General features: G+C 42.7%; 1 protein-coding gene across 2 annotated transcripts in view; it reads left to right on the forward strand.

Moving 5' to 3' along the window:
* The window catches only part of WNT7B (Wnt family member 7B), an 84654-nt gene that overhangs the window by 57062 nt on the left and 4618 nt on the right, over positions 1–22974 (forward strand). For both annotated transcript variants that reach the window (XM_050323332.1, XM_050323331.1), the window contains exon 3: positions 14128–14399. In XM_050323332.1, the coding sequence (XP_050179289.1) occupies positions 14128–14399 (272 nt within the window). The remainder of the gene's footprint in view (positions 1–14127; positions 14400–22974) is intronic.

Genomic DNA, 22974 nt, shown 5'->3' on the forward strand with positions numbered 1-22974 from the left:
ACGTCAATAACCATATATTTTCTGCCATATTTCTGACAATGTCACAAAACTGTGTGATTCTTTCAACTAGATTTACTGGACATCAGTATATTATCACGTGTAGAACATGAGAAGTTATCTATTCCCATTCAACTCTACTTCTTGCTTTAAAGAAAATTCTAAAGTAACAACTAGGTTCCTGTCAGTCCTCCTTTACAAAATTGGTGCAGAAGAAAATACTGTGAGTTTCTCATTCCTTTGTATAGATGTGTCTTTTACTGCTTTCTACTTTCTACTGTTTTGGTGTGTTTTAAATGATGCCATATATAGAATTAGGATACTGATAGAGAATTATTACATAGAAAGATTGTTCTTTTAATTACGACTTCACCACTAAAGAAAGGTCTGAACTGAAAATTTCCTCTGAGCAAAAAGTGTAAAGATTTGAATATTCTTTAACCTGAGAAGTATTCATGAAGAATGGATAAAATAGTTTTCCATTCTCTTTGTCCAAGCTGAGAGGAAGGTGTCACACCAAGAAGCTCATTACCGTTCCCTTCCTGTCCTTCTTCACATACCTCGTGGCTCCTGGTTGAATGTGAGAACCATCATTTTATGGTTAAACCATGGACAGGAGATAATGGACTTGGATTCTGTTCCAAGCTGTGCCTTTTCTTGTGACCTTGGGCATGTCACTTCATACCTCGCTGTCTGGAGAGGTATGATGACTAATTTCAGTGAGGAACAGCAAGGTTGAATTAGTGGGGATTAGCCTCCACTTAAACATTTGGGACATAACCTCAAACAAAAATGGTTGCTGTAATGTCTTCCAATCCAAAGAGAAAGCAAAGGACAGAAATGTTGTGAAGGGATTTGGTTTTCTAGAAAGTGAGTCCAGGCCCGAAAAAAGACCACACTGAAAAATCTCAGTTGAAGAGGCCTGGTGGGATTATTAGCATTGTTTGCATAAGAAGAAAGTTTGGAAACCTTAGTTAATTGTCCACAAAGAGCCTGAACTCAAATTTCACAAAGAGAAAATACTCAACTCATGCTCAGTACTTATGTGGAACATCAGGTAGAGAATAAAGCCCATAGGGAGAGTAACTGCTGGTTACTTACTGTGTGTGCTGTGATTCTCTCAGTAAATCTTCCTGTCTCTTTTTCCAGCTGCTGGTTCACAGTGCCATCCTGACACCAGTGATGGGGCATTAACACCTTTTCCCTCTTTCCCTTTCCCTTTCTCCTTGCTGTCTCTGCTTTCTCTCACTTCAGCAGTTCAGTAATGCTGAAACCATGTTCCCTTCCCTTTTGTTTGCTTTTCCCTTTCCCATTGATGAACCATGTTGCTTTATTACAGACACTGTAATTTTAACTACAGTATAAACAGAAGCTCTGAGCAGGAGAGTCAGCTGGGATTTCCCTGCCCTCTTACACAACCCAAGGTTCTGCAGCACCCTTTGTTTGTTTTCAGGGATTAGTGGCAATATTCCACATACTGCTGACATAATGAGGCATAAGCTTCACTTAGAGAAGGCAAGGCACTGATTTTTGAGAGACCCTGGACTTCTGTGCGACTAGAGATGGGCAGGGAAAGTTGGGAAGGTAGCAGACTACCTTCAGGGCTGAGTGGCAGTAAAAGTAGCTACCCATTGCTGATGGTTTCTTGCAGAGCATGAAGTATTTCCGTGGATACTGTGTTCTGCTCAAAGTTGAACTCAAAGTGTCTGCATGGAATATCTCCCATGGCAGCATGTGCATGCTGTCAGTTTATATTAACCAGAGCAACATGACATCATGTGATAGACAAAAACACTACTTGGTCCTATATAGCCTAATCCAAAACTTTTCACGTGAAACATTTGTTTTGTTTTGGTTTTAAGACATTTGCCTTTCTAACTGGTCTGTTTTAATTAGAGCTCAACCTGAACCACAAACGATAGATTTGAACTTTCCCAGAGTTCAGTGGTGTTCAGATCTGGCTTTTGGTTTGGCCCATCTCAAAGACAGGGGTCAGCTCCAAAGTTCAGATCTGGGCACGGGCTGCTGCAAAGTGGGGGGCTGGAAAGATTATTTAATGAGACCCATATCTTGCTTTAATGGGGGACTTGCAGAAGACATACTTGCTAGTGGTTTTTAAAAGTACTTTCATGAAGGCAGCATCTCAAAGACTGGTGTTAATACCAATCCACCTATTGAAATTCTCATTTATTTATACAGTAGAAAGGGAGTTGTTCCTTCTTTCCCGGTCACAAAGCCTGGATCCTGGTCTGAAGCTGGAGTACCTTAAAAACCTATAATTTTTTTCTTCTGATCTTTGTTTAAAACTCATCCTTCATTTCTAGGGCTTGAAAACAATGGAAGCTCTTTGTGGACTAGAAATTGGATCTTTCTATTCTTATAACATTTAGTTTTTTCAGCAGATAACTCTTAGGGCTGGCACCTGCCCTTTATCAAACCCTTGCAGGCTTGGGTCAGCATTTTAGGGTGAGCTTGCTCAATACCTGGCAAGACATGAGCTTAACACAGCACAAACAATAAACAACAACTACTAGTCTAGTGGATAAAATAACCTGGTAGGGTTAGCTGGCCAGACCCAGATTAAACATTAGTTCAGTACCTGTCATGAGTCCTGAGAAGATTCCTTGTTTATGTAAATCTTGTCACTTCCCAACTCCTGTCAGTACCAGAAACTCCAGGGTTGGAAAAAAAAAAAAAAGACTTTGCTCTTGTGATGCTTCCAGAGTCATTTTTGCAAACCAGAGAGGTTTGGACCAGAATCCAAACTTTGTGTATTTATCCAAAACCCTCTGAGCTCTTTACTCTTTTAAATCTCTTTCATATGTGTGATTTGTGCCGTGTCTTGTTCTCTGGGGTTACAAACGTGACTACCAGGCAAGGACTCTTTAAACACCAAGAAGTTCAGACATCGTTAGTTGACTCCTCCCAGAAGGATGGTCAGGCAAGTCAGATGTTTCAGGAAGGTGAAGCCTGAGCCACACAAGCTGTATAAAAGGGCATTTGGAAAACAGAATCCAAACAAAACTCTCCACCCAGCCCTTTCACCAATGAGAACTTTCTCATTTGCTGTCCACAAACCCTGAGCTCTGAGAGGATGGCAGTGACTCACAGGGTCACTGCCCAGCTGTTTGCCCTGTGCTGAGATGTCATCTCTGAGCAGAATCAGCAGAGCAGACAAGGCACATACAGACAACCTGCCAATCCAGCCCCTGCTGCAGCCACCAGAGCACCTGGGGCTGGTGAGGTATCATCCTTCTGCTGGCATGGGAGATGCCAAGGGAGTGGGAACATCCTGAAGAGCCACATAAGACTCTGTGACCCACCTGCCAAACGCTGCCTTGCCTGGGGTGCACCAGAGAACACAGGACAGCCCCCAACCTGCAGGGTGGGCCACCAGTCACAGGGCTCACTACAGTGCCCTGGGGGATTTCATATACTGAGCTGGTCCTGCCAAGCATGTCAGGAACTTATGTGAGCCACAGATTTGTAGGACAACCTTAACGCAAAACTATCCTCCAGGAGACAATCCAACAGCAATTCCCAGCAATTCCCTCTCTCTGCCACATTCCTGTGCAGAATTTTATAGAAAAATGCAACATTCTGGTACTCTATTTGACACAAATTGTTCTTTCTCTTTTTTTGTCAAAGAGAAGAAATGGTCTATTGTCTCTGTCTGTACACTTTTTCAGAAGAAGGCCACCTTGAAGAGCAGAGTCACCAGACATGAAAGCACAACAATTTCTGTGCCTGGGAAGTGCCGTCCTGGGCACACAGGAGCTGTTTCTCCATGAGCAGTAGCCTGAAACAGTTTTAAGAGGCCCCAGACTGGCTGTCACCATTTCTGAGTTCGGGCAGTACATCCTCCATGTTCATTGCTATCACCACAAAGGGGTGTGCCAGAGCAAGGTATCCTACATGTCCCTAGTTATTTGACATAATGCTCCTCTTAGATTGCTGTGGCAGAGAAAGCTAAAACACCCTGGAAGATTATGCCATTTTATGATATTTGTCTGGATCTAGATTGGAAATCTGACAAATAACTTATATAAGTATTTGCTTATTAGGTCTACACCAAATAGATGCCTAGTGTATGTGATTCAGTTTAATAAAAGGCACTGATGCACTTCATAAATCTTCCTTCAGAAATGTCATGACTAAGTGGAATTAGTACTTTATTTTATTTATGAATTTACTTTAAGCTCATGCTCATTCTGTACTTGATAGAATCAAGTTAAATGAAAAAAACCTAGAAAAATACACTAAAAGAAGTTTTACTATGTTCACTAGAATGTCTTTTTTCTAATCAATGAAACCAAAAAAAGTCGTCTTCTGGCTTTTCATGTAAAGAAATCTTTTTTCCTCAGTCAGAACATTTTAAGGGTGGGCTCTCCTTCTCTAAAACCACCATATACCCTCAGCAATTACACTGAGATGACTGCTGCCAGCAGAGCTGGAAAGGCTCACTGTGCAGGGAAATCTGGCTTAACTCTGATGGGATAAGTTTAGACTCTCTCCCTTTCTTTGCATTTTCTGCTCCCAGTTTTGGGGCTTCCCCATGCAGCTTGATACCTTCTAGGAGTCTGGCTTTTTTGGTTCCAACTCAATGCTTGGGGAGGCTGGATTCCCGTGCTGGCCACAGGGAAAATACTGTCTGGAAGAACATCTAAAAGACAGGCTTTAGAGCCAACAGCCTGTTGCAGATCTAGCTCTAGGTGACCAGCTCTGGCCCTATAGCTGAAATTAATTTTGTACACTGTAAACACTGGTTTCTAGCCTGAGAGCAGTACCTCATACCTGCACAATGTCCTGGGCTAGTCTTGCTTTGTATGTGTTTTCAAAAGGAGTTTCTGGATTTATACATATATATATATATAAAACCTGTGTTGGGTAACATAGGAAGTGAGTCCAGGAAGAAAGTCTATGCTGACGAACAGAAGCAGCCAGCTCTCGAGATAAGCTTGAAGTTACACATATCTTACTGGTTAGTGAAGAAATGTCATCAGCTCCAAATGGGGACAAGAAAACATTTAGCACCTCTCTGAAACAGAAGCAGATGCAACCTCAGCAATTCTTCTGGGTAGACCCCTCAGTTAGTTCTTTTTTCCAATGCAAAGTAAAGGAAGGCTGTGGATCCAGTGCCATGCAGGTGTGGCCTGTGAGGAGGTGTGAATGTCAAGAGTGCACTCCAAGAATTCTTTGGCAGGCATGGGGATGCTGAGCAGAGCTATGCCCTGAGCCCTCCATGCCTCCAGTTCAATACTGTGCTGTAACAGGGTGTGGAAGAGCAGAGCAGGGAATTCCCAGTCCCAGGAGCTGCTGTTTCTCCCTGGGAGGACTCCTGTCCCACCATGAACATCCTGAACTGGTGTTTCAGTCCTTGGTTGAGAAGTTTGCAGTCAAATTCCTCTGTGAACCCCCCCCCGCCAGAAAGAATCCAACAAGAGGACAGCTTGTTCTCTCACAGGGCCTTCTGCCCTAAGGATAAATGCCTTAACCTCCTCGTACCCCTCTGTAAGAGAGGTAATAATATCTCCAAAGAAAGGTAAGAGTATCTCTCTTCTCTTGCCCTCTCCAGCTGAAAGACACAGCTTCTTAAGGTAAGGACAACCTCTTGCAGAAACAGATTTGTGTCTAAGACCAGTTTCAGGTGGGTGTCACTCAGTAATTCAATAATTCTGGAAAAGTGGCACTGGCCCACTGATAAGCCCTGCACAATATATTGAGGTAATATTCATGATTTAACTAAACTGACTCAGGAAATCCCAAAGAAAGAGCTGAAATTTCATCTTCGACATACACAGACATTTGCACACCCACTCACAGACACTGTGGCATGCCCAGTACAGGAGCTTAGTGCTTCCAACTACTCATAATTTAGTGAACCCTCTAAAAGGTGTTATTATTTAACATGTTTCTACAGCAAAGCACAGGTGTGCACAGTGATTTACAAAAGAACACAGACATGGCCCTCAGGGATTCCTTACCTGGGTTAGGAGTGACATGAGATAATATAGCATAAGATGACTTCATGCAAATGGCAGTGCAGATTTATTTTTATAGAGGTGTTCTTCAACACAGGATACTTATGTCAGGCCACTGAGATGACTGAAACAAGTTAATTAAAATATTGGCCCAGCAAAGTTCCACTGGAAGGTTTGATTCTGCACAGTGATGGCTTCTTAAACTTCATGAGCACATTAGAAGGGAAAACAGATTATTTGTGAAATGGGGTCCATAGCAAAGCCAAACAAAATCAAATAACCACAGGATAGTTTAGATAGGTAGGATCCTCTGCTGGCAGCCAAGGAGAACACCCATTCTGAACTGATTCACTCACTAATGTCTCAAGCCTATAAAATGCACAAGCATGAAAATCTCAGTGGTTTGCTGGGAACCTGTTCTACTCTCGTATCCTATTGAAAGGAGCATGAAGTTGACTTGAAAACAAATTTACTTTACAAATGTGGTTGGTAGCACTGTCCTCCATTTCCTTGTCAGGTTCAGAGTGGAGGTTTCTTTTCTGCTGTTTTTTGCTTGGTTGTTTTTTTGTTTGGTTTTTTTTTTGGTGGTGTTTTCATTTGTTTGGGTTTCTTTGTCTTGTTGGTGTTTTGTTTGTGGTTTTATTTTTTATGATGCACCAAGCATATTTTCTACTTTTTAAATCAGAGTGGACAATGTTTCCCTTCCTGAGCACCACACAGGTACCTCAGAAACCTCAGCTGAACTATTATTAGAAGTATAGAATATTATAGTAGTGTCTTATAGAATAGGATAGTACAGAATAGAATGGAATATAATATATAACACATCTAGTTCCTCCTAGCCCCATTTACTTTAAGGACACTGGTATACTTTAGGATGCAGTTTCTCTGAGGTGCCTCCAGGATTCCATGCTTTCTGAAAAGGGCTGCAAAGCACTTTTAAAATGCCCAGTGTGCTGTAAGATGTCTCCAGCTGAGCTTTCACCTATGACGGCATATCCACCCATTGGTGCCCACTGAGAAGGAAAGGCCCCAAGCACTCAGCAGGGAATCCGAGTCCCACAGTGGGTCTGGAGAGAACACAGGCAGGAGATGCTGTCCTTGCTCCAGCTCTTGCTCCCCCAGGGCGCTCGGAGAGCTTTGTGGAAGCACAGCCGGCTGTGACACACGGAGGGCTTTCTCAAAGGTGCAGTGCAGCTGGAGCCACCCCCTCGTGCTGCCCCAGCCATGCTCCTGTGCACTCTTTAAATGAGTGCTCAGCACCATGTTCTCATTAAACTTTGACAAAAACAAGCAACACTGCTTGATTTCCCCATTTTCTGTAAGAATGGGGTACAGATTGTTTGCTAGGGCTGAGTTGTAAGAAATATTTGCTCTGACAAATTTTGTTTTACAGAGGAGAACCCAAAAATTTTGTATTTCTCTGGGCACTTCTAACCATCCTTTCAAACTTACTAACCTCACAGAAGCTGTCCCAGAAAACTTCAACAGGGGACATACTGCCAAAAGACAGTCAAAAACACAACAGAATTATGCTCACTGGAACAGAAATGCTGACTATTGTTTAAGGTTGCCAGGATTTAATTGAATATATTTAGGGGGTAAATTAAGGGAAAAAACCCACGTAAATCATTGGAAGACTCATTACAGAAATCACTGTGGAAAGTACTACCAAGCCTTTAGAAAATAACCATGACATTCAAAAAATGTTTGAAAAAAATGCGAAAAGTAGAGGCAGAGTAAATATCTCTTTTTAAGAGACATGCTTCCAAAAGTATATACACAGTGACAGCAAGGGGCTGCAAAAAGGCAAGTGTGAAATAATTCTGGATCATGTACAGCCCATTCTAAAAGAAAATTTGACAAACCCACATGAGCAACAGACAACAATCCAGTTGACAGAGCAATTACAAACTGATGACCAAGATTCTGGCACCTCCAACCATAACAATTTAGTGGGAGCCTAGAGATGAAAAATGCTGAGTAAGTGAAGAATCCATAAATAAACCATTATGTCATATCACTACACATTGTGGGCTTTGAGATCTGCAATGTTCCCTGTCCCAAACACACTTCTTGCCTCAGCCTTCACTAAACAGATCAGTGGTGAGCAGATGGTTACAGAATTGATATCACCAGCTGAGCATCAGGCAGAAGGCAGGATCTGTCCAGCCTGAACACTTTGCAGTTTAGCCGTCCCTTATCTCAGAACATTTAATGAAGCCAGTTTACAGTTGGTAGTCCTGACAGCCATTAGGGCTGAAAACTTGGAGAGAAGTATAATAAGGAAGAAATGAAAAGACAAATGTATTGCCTTTGTCTAAAAGAGAAAATTAAAAAAAAAAAAAAAAAAAAAAAGAAAGGAAAGGAATTATAGGAGCAATAATTTTAACTTGAATAAATGAAAAAATATGGGAACAAAACCCCATTTGTAAGCTCATAACTAAGAACAAGGAGATGAGTAAGAGTCAACATGGATCTGTCAAGAACAAATCATGTTAAACCAATCTAATTTCCTTCTTTTGCCACCCAGGGCCTCAGAGGCAAGAAGAAGAGTTTATACCATATATCTTGGACTTAAAGGGAGCTTTTGACACTGCTTTATATGACATTCTCACAAGAAAACTAAGAACATGCCAAATGGGTACAGACCATCTGGAAATCATACTTGGAGGGTAGTTATCAAAATGGAAGGCTGTGCTGACTAGTTTTCCTTGTGATCTGTGCTGGATTCCATACCAGTCAGGTTTTACCTCTGACTGGACCAAGGGAATAACTGAGCACATTGAATTTATGAATTATGTCAGGTTGGGAAAGACTGCGAGGAAGCTGGAGGAAGTTTGGGTCAAAACTGAAAATGATCATGGAGAACTGATCCAGATAATAAGAAAAAAAAAGGTAAAGCAAAGAAAGAGAAGGCAAATCAGGAATGCAAATGATTCTGTACGTTCCCAGCTGCACAAATGCAAGCTGGGAAACATGTGGTGTGACAGCAGCTGCACAGAAGAAGCTGCAAATTGAGGCAGAGTCAAAAGTGTCCTGCTGCTGTGAAAACACCATGCTGGCAGGATAAACAGCAGTGCAGTTACAACACATCTGAAGCGCTCCTTCTGCTCTAACCCCGAGGAGGAGAGACCTCAGCTGGAGCATCCAGCACTGCACCACAACACAGCTAGGACATGAGGGAAGAGCCCTTGGAAGCGCTGGGCAAGGACTGCTGAGAGAACACATCTGTGAAGAGGTGGAAGGTTTTACATATCGAAAGGCTGCTCCTACAATGAGGCAGTAATAGGTTCTTGGCCTCTCTAGAGAGAGAATCAGTAGGTTTGAATGCAGAAACACAGTTTCAGGTTAATATTTGTAAAATATATACCAGTAGAGGTCCTGAGATACTGGAATAGACTGTGGAACCTTCTCTACTGAAGACCTTCAGGAAGAGGATAAAAAGCTGTTGTGAAGGACACCTGTGTTATTAGGCTATGTTAGGGCTGACAGTCAGAGTAGAGACCCTCCTGAGTTTCCTGCTTTTCTGCCTGGCTTTTTCTGCTTGTACAAACTGATTTCAGTGGTCTACAGCTCTGATGCGCAGCGCCAGGTAGGGAAAGTTAGAGGAATTAAATTAATCCCTGTTTTTATAAACCAAGCAGCTCAAAATTAATCCCACTAAAAATGCAAACAGATAAAGGATCTGCTCCAGACAGTGAGAAAACTCTCTCTGACTTGTTTTGCCCTTGGATCAAACCAAAAGAGAAGAGCTTGCACTATTTTCCTTAAGAATTGATAATGAGTGTGTTGAATAAAACACAAAATCACAAAGGAAATAAACTTATCTATAAAAGTCTTCATCCAACACTACTTAGAGTGGTGGTGGCAGAGTTTTAGTTTACTTCTCTAGATGTATATATTGCCTTTGCCATAAAAAATGACTCAATCTGTCCTCAGCTTTCGAGCCTTGTTGAAAAGGATAGGTTTGGCAAAAAAAATTAAACTTCTGCCGTGGTTCATTTCTCCTTCCCACTGACCTATATTGTATTGTGTCATATAATCAATCTGGTGCCTTGTGTAAGTGCATGTGGAATTTGTTTTGTTTAACAGCAGCCTGTAGGACTTTTTTCTATCATTGCTGATCCAAGATTTAGGAAATTACTGGCCAAACAGTGTATATTCTACAGCTTATTATTTGAAGTTAAATTACAGTTCTAATGGCTGACATTCAGTGGCAGCCTTATTCATCCAGTTGCTGACATGGGCCATTTCAGGATGATGTGTGCAACAGGAATATTCTCATCTTGTTACCCAGAAAAATATATGTCTTGCAAATAACTCTGGAATGGTTAAATCTTTAACCCTGTGCTCACAGCTGAGTGGCTGATGGTGAATTTAGCATGTGTGACTCTCAGCTGAGTGTGGTTACAGGCTGGAAACACTCTGCTGAATCTGTGCATATTCCAGTTCAGTGAAGTACAGCAATTATGGACCTGGGAATAATTTCCACATCAGACCAGACTAATGTGCTGTGCTTAGTTAGCAGTGCTCAGTTAGCAGTGTAAAACTTAGTCAGAGATGACATCTAAGTGAGGGGTCAAGCACAGGCTGTTCCAGGACTCTGGGCTCCTCTCACCCTGGCTGCCAGAAGTGTCTCCCTCAAGGAGCCAGTGGTCTGTGTGTCTGAGCAGCATCTGCCTACACTGCTGCTACTGGAGCCCTCTGCTAGAAGGCAAAAGGAACTCAGCTCAGCACAGACAGCGCTCCTCTGATGGGCTGGCACATTGCTAGAAGTGGCTTCAGCACCTTCACCAAAGACAGAAGGCTTAATTGCAATTAATCTTAGTGGTCATCTTCTATTGGAGTTATTAGATCAGTCAGTTATCAGATCAATCAGTTATCAGATCATGCTACACGTTCCTTCTATGTTTTGGGAATTAAACCAGAACCTTTGACATCAAAACAGGTATTTCTGACAGAGAAATGGGTGAATCCAAGGGCTGCAATAAAAGCCAAAGCAGTGTCTTAACAAAATAAAAATCTCCACAGAATTATTCTGGTCTACGTGACAGAAAACTTTAGGAAGTCAAACAAGACTTTTTCTTCTGAGACACAGATACTGAGCATATACAGTGCCAAGTAACTAAATAACCAGGATATTCACTGGAAAAAGAAAAATCTAGCCCCAAAGCTGAGTCAAATCCCAAATCTGCCGCTATTTATGTCTTCATTTCATGAACATTTCTGGAAAGATTTGTCTCTGTTTTGTTGCAGAACAAGAATATTTTTGAAATCTCAGAAAATTCCATAAAATGAGATTAATATTCTCCATTCAGGTATTACAGCAATCATTACTTAAATATTTTTAGCTGCCTAGCAAAGACTTGCTCAGAACTGATTCCAAGTGATGACATGCTAATGGAAAGCTTTGTGTACAGCGGACACATTATTTGACCCCAGAGGTTCCCTCCCTCCCCCATCAGCAGTTTCTGACAAAATCCACTGATCCTGGGACTTTAGTGAACTGCTGAGGTCATGCTTACACTGAAGTTCAAGTGAAGTTTTAGAACATCCTCTAGTTAAAAAAATACTAACCCCCCCGAAACCTTAATTCTTAGCAGGAAAACTTAGCTTGCTAAAAAAAATCTGGTTTTCAAGCCAGATCTTATTTTTAAGCCCTTCTTATTTTAGAGCTGTGTGGAAACAGAAGAGTAATCTCTTCAGAGTGTCAGTGTGTTTTCCATTTGATATTATCCCATGACTTGAGATGATTCCATCACTGCTATAGCTCTCAAGTGGGTGAAGGAAAGGTGTTTTCCTCTATTCCTGGAGGTAATCAGGGGTATAACGGGAAGCAGGAGGACAGAAAGGAAGATAAAGACACGTGTGAAAACCCTGGGAGAGACCACAGCCATAGTGGCCATGATAAGATGTCTCAGCATCTCCTCTGGAGACATGAGGAATATACTGATCTGAAACATAAAAGTGAGCAACCTGTCTCTAGTTAATCTCTGAACTGGAGGTCACAGCTGCTATGTTCCCTCACAGCAATATGTTTCTGCTTGTTCATAAGCAGAATGTGTTTCAAAGGTGTCTGAACCAAACATTTCCCTGGGTCTGATTTTGCATTCTCATTTACCCTCAGCCTGATGAAAAGGAAAACAGGTCTACATATGTAGCTTCTGTTGCATCTCATATTTCCAATGCTTCAGTTTATAGACTAAGAACATTTATAAACAAAAAGAAAGAAATCCTGCAAGTCAACATGACACATTTTAAAACATGGGTTCCAGGTTTGACTTCAGCTGGTGAGTGAAGAGGAGGAATGAATATTGATGTGTTTATAGAGATCACATTAGGAACTAGAACAGTGGTTCCCAAACTTTTTTGGATAGCTATCAACCCTCAGAATTTCTTATGGACCACCAGGCATCATTATCACCAATGTTTTAATTGAAACCACTATTAAAAACAGTGGTTAATATGGCTCTGTGGATTAGCTGCAAACCCTTCCCCGTGGCCTCCTGGACCACCAGTGTTCTGTGGACCACGGTTTGGGAGCCACTGAACCAGACTGCACACAGTGCACACCCCAACAAAACACACTGTGTCTGGAGCAAAGTCAGCCCAGCCACTGCACTACGCAGTCAGGGCAACTGAACCTGTCTGGGAGCTGAAGAACGTAGAACCCTTTTGTTTTTCCCTTACCCAGAGTTGCTTTTTTATTGCTTTGGAGAAACAAGTAAATGGTGCCAAAACCCAGTTTCTTGTAGGATCTTCCTCATATCTGGCAGGGGTGTAATCTTTTAGGCATACCTCCCCCCTTCCCCGCTGTGGACTGGTCATTCCAGAAGAGTTGTGCTATCTATGAATCTGAAAGTCAAAAATTAGAAATAGCTTCTAAGGTTTTGGGGTTCTTTTTTCTCTTCTGGAAAATTTGTTCCTTTATTTTTCCCTCCCAAATCCATTAATGATGCTAAAGCTCTGTGTGTGGTCACTAAAGCATTTCAGCAACTTTCTGCAAATTCTTTACAGTTATTCTTTGGCTGCAGCACTACAAGTTCATCTGTTTATCACCAGAGAAACACACACAGGAAAATGCTGACAGCTCTGAGAAGGGAACTTGTGGGGGAGCATTATAAGTAAGGACAGCAAAACAGCAGGGGCATGATCCAGCTCTGCATGGAGTCAGTGACAGAGGGGTCTCTCCTGGGAGCAGGGATGGGCTGGAGCTTCCATCTGATGGCTCTGCTTTGGTACCTCCTTGCACCCCACAGGCAACTCAGCCAACCAGTAAAGAAAGGGGGCATATTTCCCTCTCTTCATATACTCATTGTCAACAGCTATGACATGGAATTGGGAAGGAGGAACCTTGGCAAGCAGCAGCATCATAGAAAAAGAACTTTTTTCTAAAAATAACTTTTTTTTTTTAATAAGACTGTGCTTCTGTGACAGCGTCTCACCTGTTTGGGAGAGGAAATAGTGCTGCCCCAGCACTTCTATGCCCCTTGTATGCTCAAAAGCCATGGTAATGCAGAGGTTTGAGTCAGAGTGGGAGTGGAAAAGAGTCATTACAGCAAAACCAGCGCACAGGAGAAGTCAGCCAGTAAAGTCTACTTTATCTTGAACCATGAAACCTACCCAGCTCTTGTCTCTATAGGCCTCTCCTGCAATACTTTACACTCAGTAAGTATCACTAGTGGATGCTACTGAAGCGTTTACAAATTAGATTAATAAACTCTCCATTTGTGTTCCGTCTTTTTTTTTTTTTTTTTTTTGTCTGAATCCATTTCTTTTTCCATGCAGTGCCAATGCTTAGAGGTAACTATTAACTTCTTATTAATCCGAGATAGAAAAAGTTCAGCTTGCCAACATGACTAGACAGTGTGAAAACAAGCCTTGTGGCCTCCCCTCCCCAGCGTGCAGACTCAGAGCCAGATTGCCCTCCTGTGAAGGGTGGGGTGAGTGCACACCCGGGGTACCGCGCCCAGCTGAGCCAAGCACTGTAACTACGTGTGGAATTCTGTGAGAATGAGGGATACACACCGAGCAGTGCTGCCCTGCCCACGCTGCTGCCCGACACCCTTGTGTAGTTAATGTGTGTACTTTCTGTAGTAAGTGCTGCCTTTGTGCCAACCCATCAGCTTTTGGCTTCTCTCCACAGGAAGCAGGGAGGCCGCGTTCACCTATGCCATTACTGCTGCCGGGGTTGCACACGCTGTCACGGCCGCCTGCAGCCAGGGCAACCTCAGCAATTGCGGCTGTGACCGAGAGAAACAGGGCTACTACAACCAGGAGGAGGGCTGGAAGTGGGGAGGCTGCTCCGCGGATATCAGATACGGCATTGAGTTCTCCCGGAGGTTTGTTGATGCCCGAGAAATCAAAAAGAATGCCCGGAGGCTGATGAACTTGCACAACAATGAGGCTGGAAGAAAGGTATTCCAGAAAGGACGAGGGATGGGGATCCGTGTGCGCTGGAGGACGGGGGGAGGCTGGCTGGTGGCAGGAGCATTCCCTGAGAACTCACCCCTGTCTCTGCTGTTGTCCCGCACCCACATCGAGTCACCCCATGGCATCTGATGTTTACATTTTGTTGCTGTTTCTTTTTATTCAGGGCTGAACACGTATTAGAGAGACTCCTCTAAAAATTGCTGCTTCCTAAGCCTTCTTTCCAGTCCCCTGCTCACAGAGAGGACCTTGCTGGATCTGTCTGACATACTGATAAATCACCGCTTTTCATCTGATTTGCTAAAATCTAGCCAGAGATGTCAGGGCTTGTGATGGGGTAGGAGTGAGTGTCTGCACTGCTCAGCTTCCACAGCACCTGTAGCTATTTATTCCGGCCAAACCAGAACACTTTCTTTACCCCAGCTCTAATGAAATACACAAAAATACACAATGCACTTCTTAGCAAAGGCACAACTTTGTCACTGGTGGGCCACAAACAGCTGCCTAAATGTCACTCCAGGAGAAGAAACAGTTTCCTGTCTGCAACCATGACTGGGTTGCGTGCCATGGAAACAATAAACATCGTGGAGCTACGCTGACTTATGTCCACTGAATAACAACCCTCACAGCTCTCAAAGCTTGCTCTTAAAAAAGCATAACAAATCTCTCTGCCTAATACATACTTACATCAGGAGAGATTTTACTATATCCTTCAAAGTGTTTCTACCCTTCAGTGCTGCAGAAGAATCCAATACACCAGTATACTAACCCAGTATACCAATCCAGTATAATCTTTCCCCTCTGGCCCCCAAAATCAGCCCGAAATTTCCTTCTCTAAACAGTGTGTGTTTTCAGTGGTGCCCTGAGCACTGGGCAAAGAGTACTGATTGGTGGTGATGGAAACAGTGCGGTTCTCTTACTGCCTGGCTTTTCCTTATTAACACTCAGGTGCAGCTGGCTGTGCACTGACATAGAAGGTGGTGTATGGGCAGTTGTTCGTTGGGAGGAAAATACTATATAAAGTCAATGTGGTGAGAGAGGCACAATCTCCAGTGTAGAGATAGGATGGATACTTCAACAGTGGCTGACACTGAGCTCTCTGGATGTGCAGCAGACAGCTCACTGAAAAGCCAGACAGAAAAGCAGCCTTAAGAGAGTCACAATCTTTTTTTTTTTCCAAAAAAACTTGGTGCCACATGTGTAACAGCCCCTTGTATGGCAGTTGACAACCAGGTTGGAAGGCGAGCCCCAGGTCTGATCGCCTCTCCTAGGCTGGGCATTTCAGCTCGTGCACTGTGTTTGGAGGCAAAAGAAGGTGGAAGGCAAATGTTAAACTGGCCAGGGAGCATTTATTCCTGCTGGAGGCATTACCATCCCTGCTCAAGCTGGCCCCCTCTGTGGTGTGCCCTGTGCCACCCCACAGAGACCCTGATGCACACCCTGCTTGGAACATGTTAGATGATATTTAAGCTTTTCAGGGAATTTCTGGAGACTGTGGAATGAGGGAATCCCCCTCGTTGCCCTTCATTGCATCCCCTAATGGCTCTGGATTGCATTCCTAGGAATTGTTTCAGCTAATGGCAGGTTTGTAAAGTTTTTGATAAATTTTAATAAGTGGCACCAGTGACAAAATCATAAACTTGCCATTGGTGCCATTTGTAAGAAATAGACGCATAGGGATTCGTGGTGACACGATGGAAGATGTTTTGTGGCCAAATGGCTCCGTGCTGTGTGAAAGAGCAAAGGAATGAACTTCCCCATCAGCTTTGAAACATCCGCTCTGGGCAGGGATGGAAAGTACAAGTGTGGTCAATGAAAACAAGCCCCCAGGGAGGACTAGTGCAAGTCTAATGCAAATGTTACTGAAAGAACAGCTGGTTGCAAATCTGAATGATTACAGAGAGATCTGTGGGCAAAACTTTGATACAGTAATGAAAAATTAAATACCAACAAAACCAAGTCAGCTTTGATGCTGTTTTATGAAGCAGCTTTCTACCATGTATTTTTAGAAAAAAGTATCTTTATTCTGGGATAAATGAACTTAGAAAGAGTAACATCTGGGAACACACACCATTAATCTTATTTTTTTGTTGAAAGCTTCAAAACAATGACTGTCTCTCACGAGGAATCTCATTTATAAAAATGGGGGGTTCTGTTTGTTTGTTTTTAAGGGGTGAGTTAAAAGAACAAGCTGACAAATTGGTAGCAGATCGCAGCTTTTACCAAAAAGAGGAAAAGAAATTTTTGTAACAGTTTATCAATCAATTAGGCTCTTCTGATAGGCAGTGACTGTGGTTATGTGCAGAACAAGCTGGCCTATTCCTTTCCCTTCCAGAACAACCATCACACTGACTGCCAGAAACTCAGCCTGATACCATTCCAATAGTTATTCCTTTGGAATGGCAGTGGCTTTTTCTTGTTGTTTTTTTGGAGTGCTTGGAAGATGACAACAGCTTTTTTTTTTTTTTTTTTTTTTTTTTTTTTTTGAAACAATAAGAGTGTGGGGAAAAAACAACTAATTCAGGCTCTCTTCAGAAGAGATTATTCAATTACTTGGGACAACATTTCCATCTCAGCCATGGCTTGTTCTCACAGTTCCTGGTGCCACAGGACTGTGGTACTGGGAAGGGGTTTTTTGCTGACTTGCTTTGTCTGTGGAACAGCTAATGAGGTGATTTGTTGGTCACTATTCATTATATATATACATCCACACAGAGACATAAATATATGGAGCGTGTGTGTGCACGCAATTATGGATATTTACACATATTTATATGTACTGTTTGCACTACAGGTATTACAATATGTAAGACAGTGTCAGGTCCCTGCAGGTCCCATGAAACATTTTAATTGCTCAGCTGGGTCCTGGCAGATGCACAGCATGCCCTCAGCTGCTGCAGGCTGCCCTCACTGCCACCTGACAGCACAGGGGGGCAGAGACAATGCCCACAAAAAGACTCTGGATAAAATGCTCCTAAGTCACAGTGGAGTCTGAATCCTAGTTTCAAATGTGAAACCCAATAAATTTTATGCTCTTATAAGCCTAAAATATTCTTTAAAATGTGACTTTGTTTCCTAAGTAATTTCAGCGATGCAAAGAATGTGACTTTCCAGGTTTTACAGCCCTGAGTCCATCATTTGCTGAAAGTTTCTTTCTTTAAAAGCAGCAAATTATTTCACTGCACACCCTTTGAGAGAACACTCACAAAAGAAAAGCTTCCCATAATTGTGCTTCATGCCACACTTTCCACTTTCCCACTTAAACTGATTTGCAGACAGATATAAATCCAATTTCAAAAGTTTGGTGCTACAGCTTGGGTGGGTTGGATGGATAACTACAGCTTATCCATATGTCCTGAATATGCTTTGGCTCAAAACCTCCTGAGAATAGATCTCCTGCTTCCAGTTGGGCTGCGTTTACTAGACTATTTTTTTCTTCCAGAAACACACCCTTAACATTGACTGCCAGAAGCTACATCTGGTGCTATCCTACTTTTTGAACATTTTGCTTTAAAATTAGAGGGGGTAAGAGCCAAATATTTTAGGACTTGCTAACTGGTTTTATTCAAGAAATGTGCATGCCCATGCACACCATGCAATGTGTGCAAGACAGAGATCATCCATCCAGTAAAATACCACTACACGCTCTCAAACCTGACATATCTATTCTGCTTGAAAGAATAAAACTATCAATGAAATATTTTTAACTATTTCAGATGATACTTAAAATTTTACCTTCAAACTTTACAACAAATTCCATAGAAAAGAGAGTGAAACACTGCAATCACACTTGGTTTGGGGATGATTGGGAGGGTGCTTCTGAAGATTATGGCTTTTTGCAACATTTCACTGTAAAAATAAAATTCTGAAAGTTTTAACCAATTGCAGCAGTTTATTGCTCAATTATAGCAGCTGTTTTCTCTTTTCTAGAAGGCAGGGAAGAGACACTGATGGATTAGGTTACTGTTCATCCTCACAACAGTACAGACTTCCATGTGATAGGCAGCAGGTCCCAAAATCCCAGGTTAATTTTCCTGGCAGCCAGGAGGAGAATTTGTGTACAGAGAGTGGTGGAACACCCTCTATTTTGAATGCATTAAGTTGGGATTCTGTGGAAGATGGTGTCAGGGAGGCAGGTGGAGGCCAGGAGGAGGTGAACTGATACCTCTTGGCACCTGTGAGGGTGATGAGCTCTGGCCAGTGCCAGGGAAAAAACACCTCCTGCTGGGACTGGATACTGACCCCTGCAAGGCAGAGGGTCCCTGTTTCCATCGAAGTAATCCATAAGAAAAATAGGGATGACAAGAGAAGCAGTAAGCACAGGAATTCAGTTCCTCATTTCTCATCCCACAGAGTATAAATATTGTTTGATGCTCCATGGAGCATCACAGAGCATCCTCACAGAGGAGCAGAAAGAAAGCTATGCAGCTGAAGCACCCTTGTTCCTCTCCTGCTGGCTCCACGTCTTCTCTTCGGGGAGACATGGCATGAACTGCTCAGTTCTGGGCTCTATGGTCTGCTATTAACAAAGAGTAATTTCAGGACATTTGTATTAGAGGAGCAGCATCAGACCCTAGTAATGTTAGTTACACCCCTGCCTATCCAAGTTAAAAGAATAAATGGAAACAAACCCCACTTGGATTCCCAGATGGGTCCATGAGATCAACTGCGTGAGAATTAAAGGAGAGGTGACACCCTGTGACCAGCACCCGGCTCTCTTGGTAGCCAGTACCCCAAACAAAAGCTGATCACTCGCATATTTGATGGAGGAAAACTGCTAAAGTCTTCTATTTCTTTTTGATACTGCAGTCACAAAGTAGTATGGATTTTGTTACATTTAACATCTGGTCCAAAAATGTGCATTTCCATTAAGGAAAACACAAACCAGAAAAGGCAAGCCAAAACACACACACACAAAATGTTACTATTGTTTTTTTATACTTTATCCAGATAGGATTTTTAATATGTACAGAAACTGTATCTGATGTTATGCAGTTGGGTCTAGATATGGAACTTCAAAAAATGAATCTCTTTTCATGCACATTATTTTGTTTTATTTTGGTCTTCTCAAGTCTTTTTCTACTTAACTGGCAGTGGACAGCCCTCAGATTGCATTTTCAGTGTGCGATTTATGTAGGTATAAGAAGATGTGGGGTTAAGAAAGCTTTAACACTGTATTTCACAATTCATTTAATGAAGTAGCAGTAGTTAGAAAATTTTACTTGGCCAAATCACAGTGGGGTGGGAGTGGGCCTGTATGTGGAAAAGGGACCTGAGGAATGTTCCTACGATTAGTCCGAGGCAGCACAGCCCAGCGATGGGAATTTGCTCTGGGAGGTAGATCTTGCTGTAAACCATTCAAGATTAGATAGAGGCACTGACATCTGACAAATGGAACTGCTGAGTACGAGCTAATGATTTTCAATCTTTAATCAAGCACCCAGCCTGGCACAGGGCATAAGATTTGAGTAAATATGTACCTGTAAGGCTCAGGGTCAAAGCTGTGATGGGAATTTTGCCGAGGACATTTAGGAAGCAAAACATTAGTTGCTCTTCATTCAGAGCCTTGAGCAAACAGGATCAGATGTGGCCACCTTAGCCAGGCCTTGGCAGTGGGAAGCTGCTGGAGACACCCAGCAGAGAGGGATACCTCCAGGAGAGCCTGGCTGGGCAGCATGGAACACTCTGTAGCATCTGGGTGGAAAGAGGGGGAAAAATACTGCTTAGAATCTGCTTAGTTTGGGCCTTGTATTCCCTGACCTCCAAGATTCTGGGTGCAATTTTGTACCCACAGCTGACTGTGGGCACACAAATTATAGCATTCAGGAATTTAACTACCTGATGATTGGGCCTGTGCTCAGTGTTGTAACCCCAAACATTCCACATCCATGAGAGAAGTCTCCAAAAAAATAAAAAAAACCTGTGAGATTGGCTTCAGGAGCATGAATTAATACTTTTTGAAACTGCTGCTGTTTTTGAGCCTGTCTGGCTTGCATTTGCAAGTTCTTCCACCATCACAGACAGTGGGAACTGTCAAAAAAACACAACAGTGAAATCAGGTCTCTGCTCAGCAAAATGAGTCACAAAACTGGACCTTCAGAAAGACAATGACAAAAAGGTAAATCAAGACTTAGGATAAAGTTGCTGAAGATTGTACTACAGAGGGTGTCAGGCAGTGTATGCAAATCATATATAGATGTATATAATAATGTAAATAAATGGCAGCATTTCAACCAAATGCACACACAGGTAAACATATATACACACAGAGAGACATCTGTATATTAGTATACATTTACAGATACGTCACCTGGGACACCAGAACGGGTGGTATCTGTTTTTCAGGAGCAATGGCACTTTTTAGTGTATCAGGGAAGCGCATCAGTGGCAAAGACAGGGGTTCCTTGTGACAGTGACTGGAGCGTTGAGCCCACAGAAGAATAAGGAGCCTCACAAACTTCACCTCCTTCCACTCTCTTAGTAAGTTACTGCCTTGGTCTTTCTGACCAAAATGCAGACATCAGGAACACGTGTGGAGCATGGCAAGGGGTGCACACCTCCATAGGATTTACTGCTGAGGGAGGGTGGCTCAGGGCTCACAGATCCCACTGGCAGTGCTTTCCTAGAAAACGTAGTGTTCTTTGGCGAAGGTGTAGAGAAGGTTTCCTCCCTCCACCTTTTGTCATGGATTTTGCTGCAGCTCTTAGAGCTGCTGTAGAAGCTGTAAGAAAGCTTGAGAAAGCTGTAGAAGCAGGTTGGTTTCAACAAAACCAAACATATTTCAGCAATATCAAGCACAATTTCTAAGCACTTCTGTACATATCTACAAACACTTCTAAATACTAAGAGATTATTTAAACCCAGATTTGTGGAACGGGATTGAAATCTTGTTGGGGGTCTTTGGAAAAAGACCTTCTGCACAGGCCTGAAAGGGATATGAAGGAGACACTGGAGACTCCTGAAAGACCTTGTGGTATGTCATAATGAATTCCTCTACTCACTGCCACTGAAATGCTGCTGCTGCTTCCAACTCAGGATATTCTATGGTTCTTGCATAGGATGCTCAGCTATCTTATATTTGCTACTGTATGTTGGCAAGGAAGAACTCAAACCAAATATTCTCTTTAATATTGAAACCCCAGAAATTTTGGAAAAAACAAACCATACAATTTAAGTGAAACTCAAACAACTCAGGAGGGTGCTCTCTATTTGCAGGGATAACCAGATCTGCAAAGCTTTTATTTTAAGGCCAGTTTCTGAAGCAGTAAGCATTTTTTACTCCCTCCTACTTCATTATACCATTGTACTCAGATTTCGGCCCTTTCATCCTGTGCCCATTTCAGTCATGTTCTGGGATCTACAGCGAAACCACTACAGGAGATGGTCTGCAGCATCAGTAATGCTCTCAGACAGGCTCGGGAGCTCGGATTTCTGTGTGAGCATCCCAGTGCGAGGGGGAGAGATCAGTTCGCTTTGTTCTTGGGCCCTGATTTTCATAAGCTAATGATGACTGTGGCTGTAATTATGGTCAGGCTTAAGTGGGAACGCGAGGGAGGAAAAACAGGGAGGCGTTTCCGTGAGGCTGGTTTTGCCCCCGCCGCGCACAGAGTGGGAGGGCATCGGCTGCCTTCCCCGGCACACATCCCACCTGCCTTCCCCTGGGACACACCCCACCTTCCCTGGGCACACACCTCACCTTCCCGGGACACACTCCACCTTCCCAGGAAAGGAGGGACCAGTGTGACAGTCCTGGAGGGGCTGGAATAGAGCAAAAATGGGAGGGTGGGAATGCAGCACAAGCACCCACCAGTTTGGGTCCCTTCCAGTGACCACCTGACAGTGGATTAACCCACTCCAGATGAACTTCCTGGATCACTGGCACTAATACATGCTCCCAGTTCTCCTTGGCTCACTGCTGAGCAGGACCCTTCAGTGGAGGTTTTGTCCCTCTAATGTTGCACAATCATTGCCCTGTGGCTGATCCTTTGCTTTATAGTTGGACTGAGTACTGCAAGGAGTGCTGCTTTTAAAGGGGATGGGGCACTCCGGGTGGAATAGTCAGTAAGTTTACCAGTGCCAGTATAGGTATAGGTATAAAGGCAAAGTTTTTAATTATGCAGTGAATATAGAATCCCAGAATCACACAGTGGGTTGGAAGGGACCTTAAAGATCCTCTAGTTGCAGCCCTCCTGCATATATGCCTGTTCAGCTACACAATGTGTACTGTTGTGTCAAAATTTTTTAAACATTCTTTGATCATTACTTAAAGCAATTAAGTATTCTGTATCTTATGGCACCTAAAAAGAATTCCACTTTTTTTTCCCCCCCTGTTTTCAAAATGAAAATGGTTTGTAAAATTTTAAGTTCCCTTTGGCTCTAAAGACATGCTTTCTGAAATTGGAGGAAATATTCTCCAATGTTTGGAAACAGAACAGAAATGCTTTCCAACAAAGTGACAAAACACTGTATTTCCAAACAGATGCCACTACAACTAAATGTGTTATGAGCATTCTGTTGGGAGGTGAGAAGATTTATCAGCATGCATTAAAAAAATCTCAACCAG

The sequence above is a fragment of the Myiozetetes cayanensis genome, unplaced genomic scaffold, assembly GCF_022539395.1.
Source record: "Myiozetetes cayanensis isolate MyiCay16 unplaced genomic scaffold, myiCay2020 scf3, whole genome shotgun sequence".
NCBI classification, from domain to species: domain Eukaryota; kingdom Metazoa; phylum Chordata; class Aves; order Passeriformes; family Tyrannidae; genus Myiozetetes; species Myiozetetes cayanensis.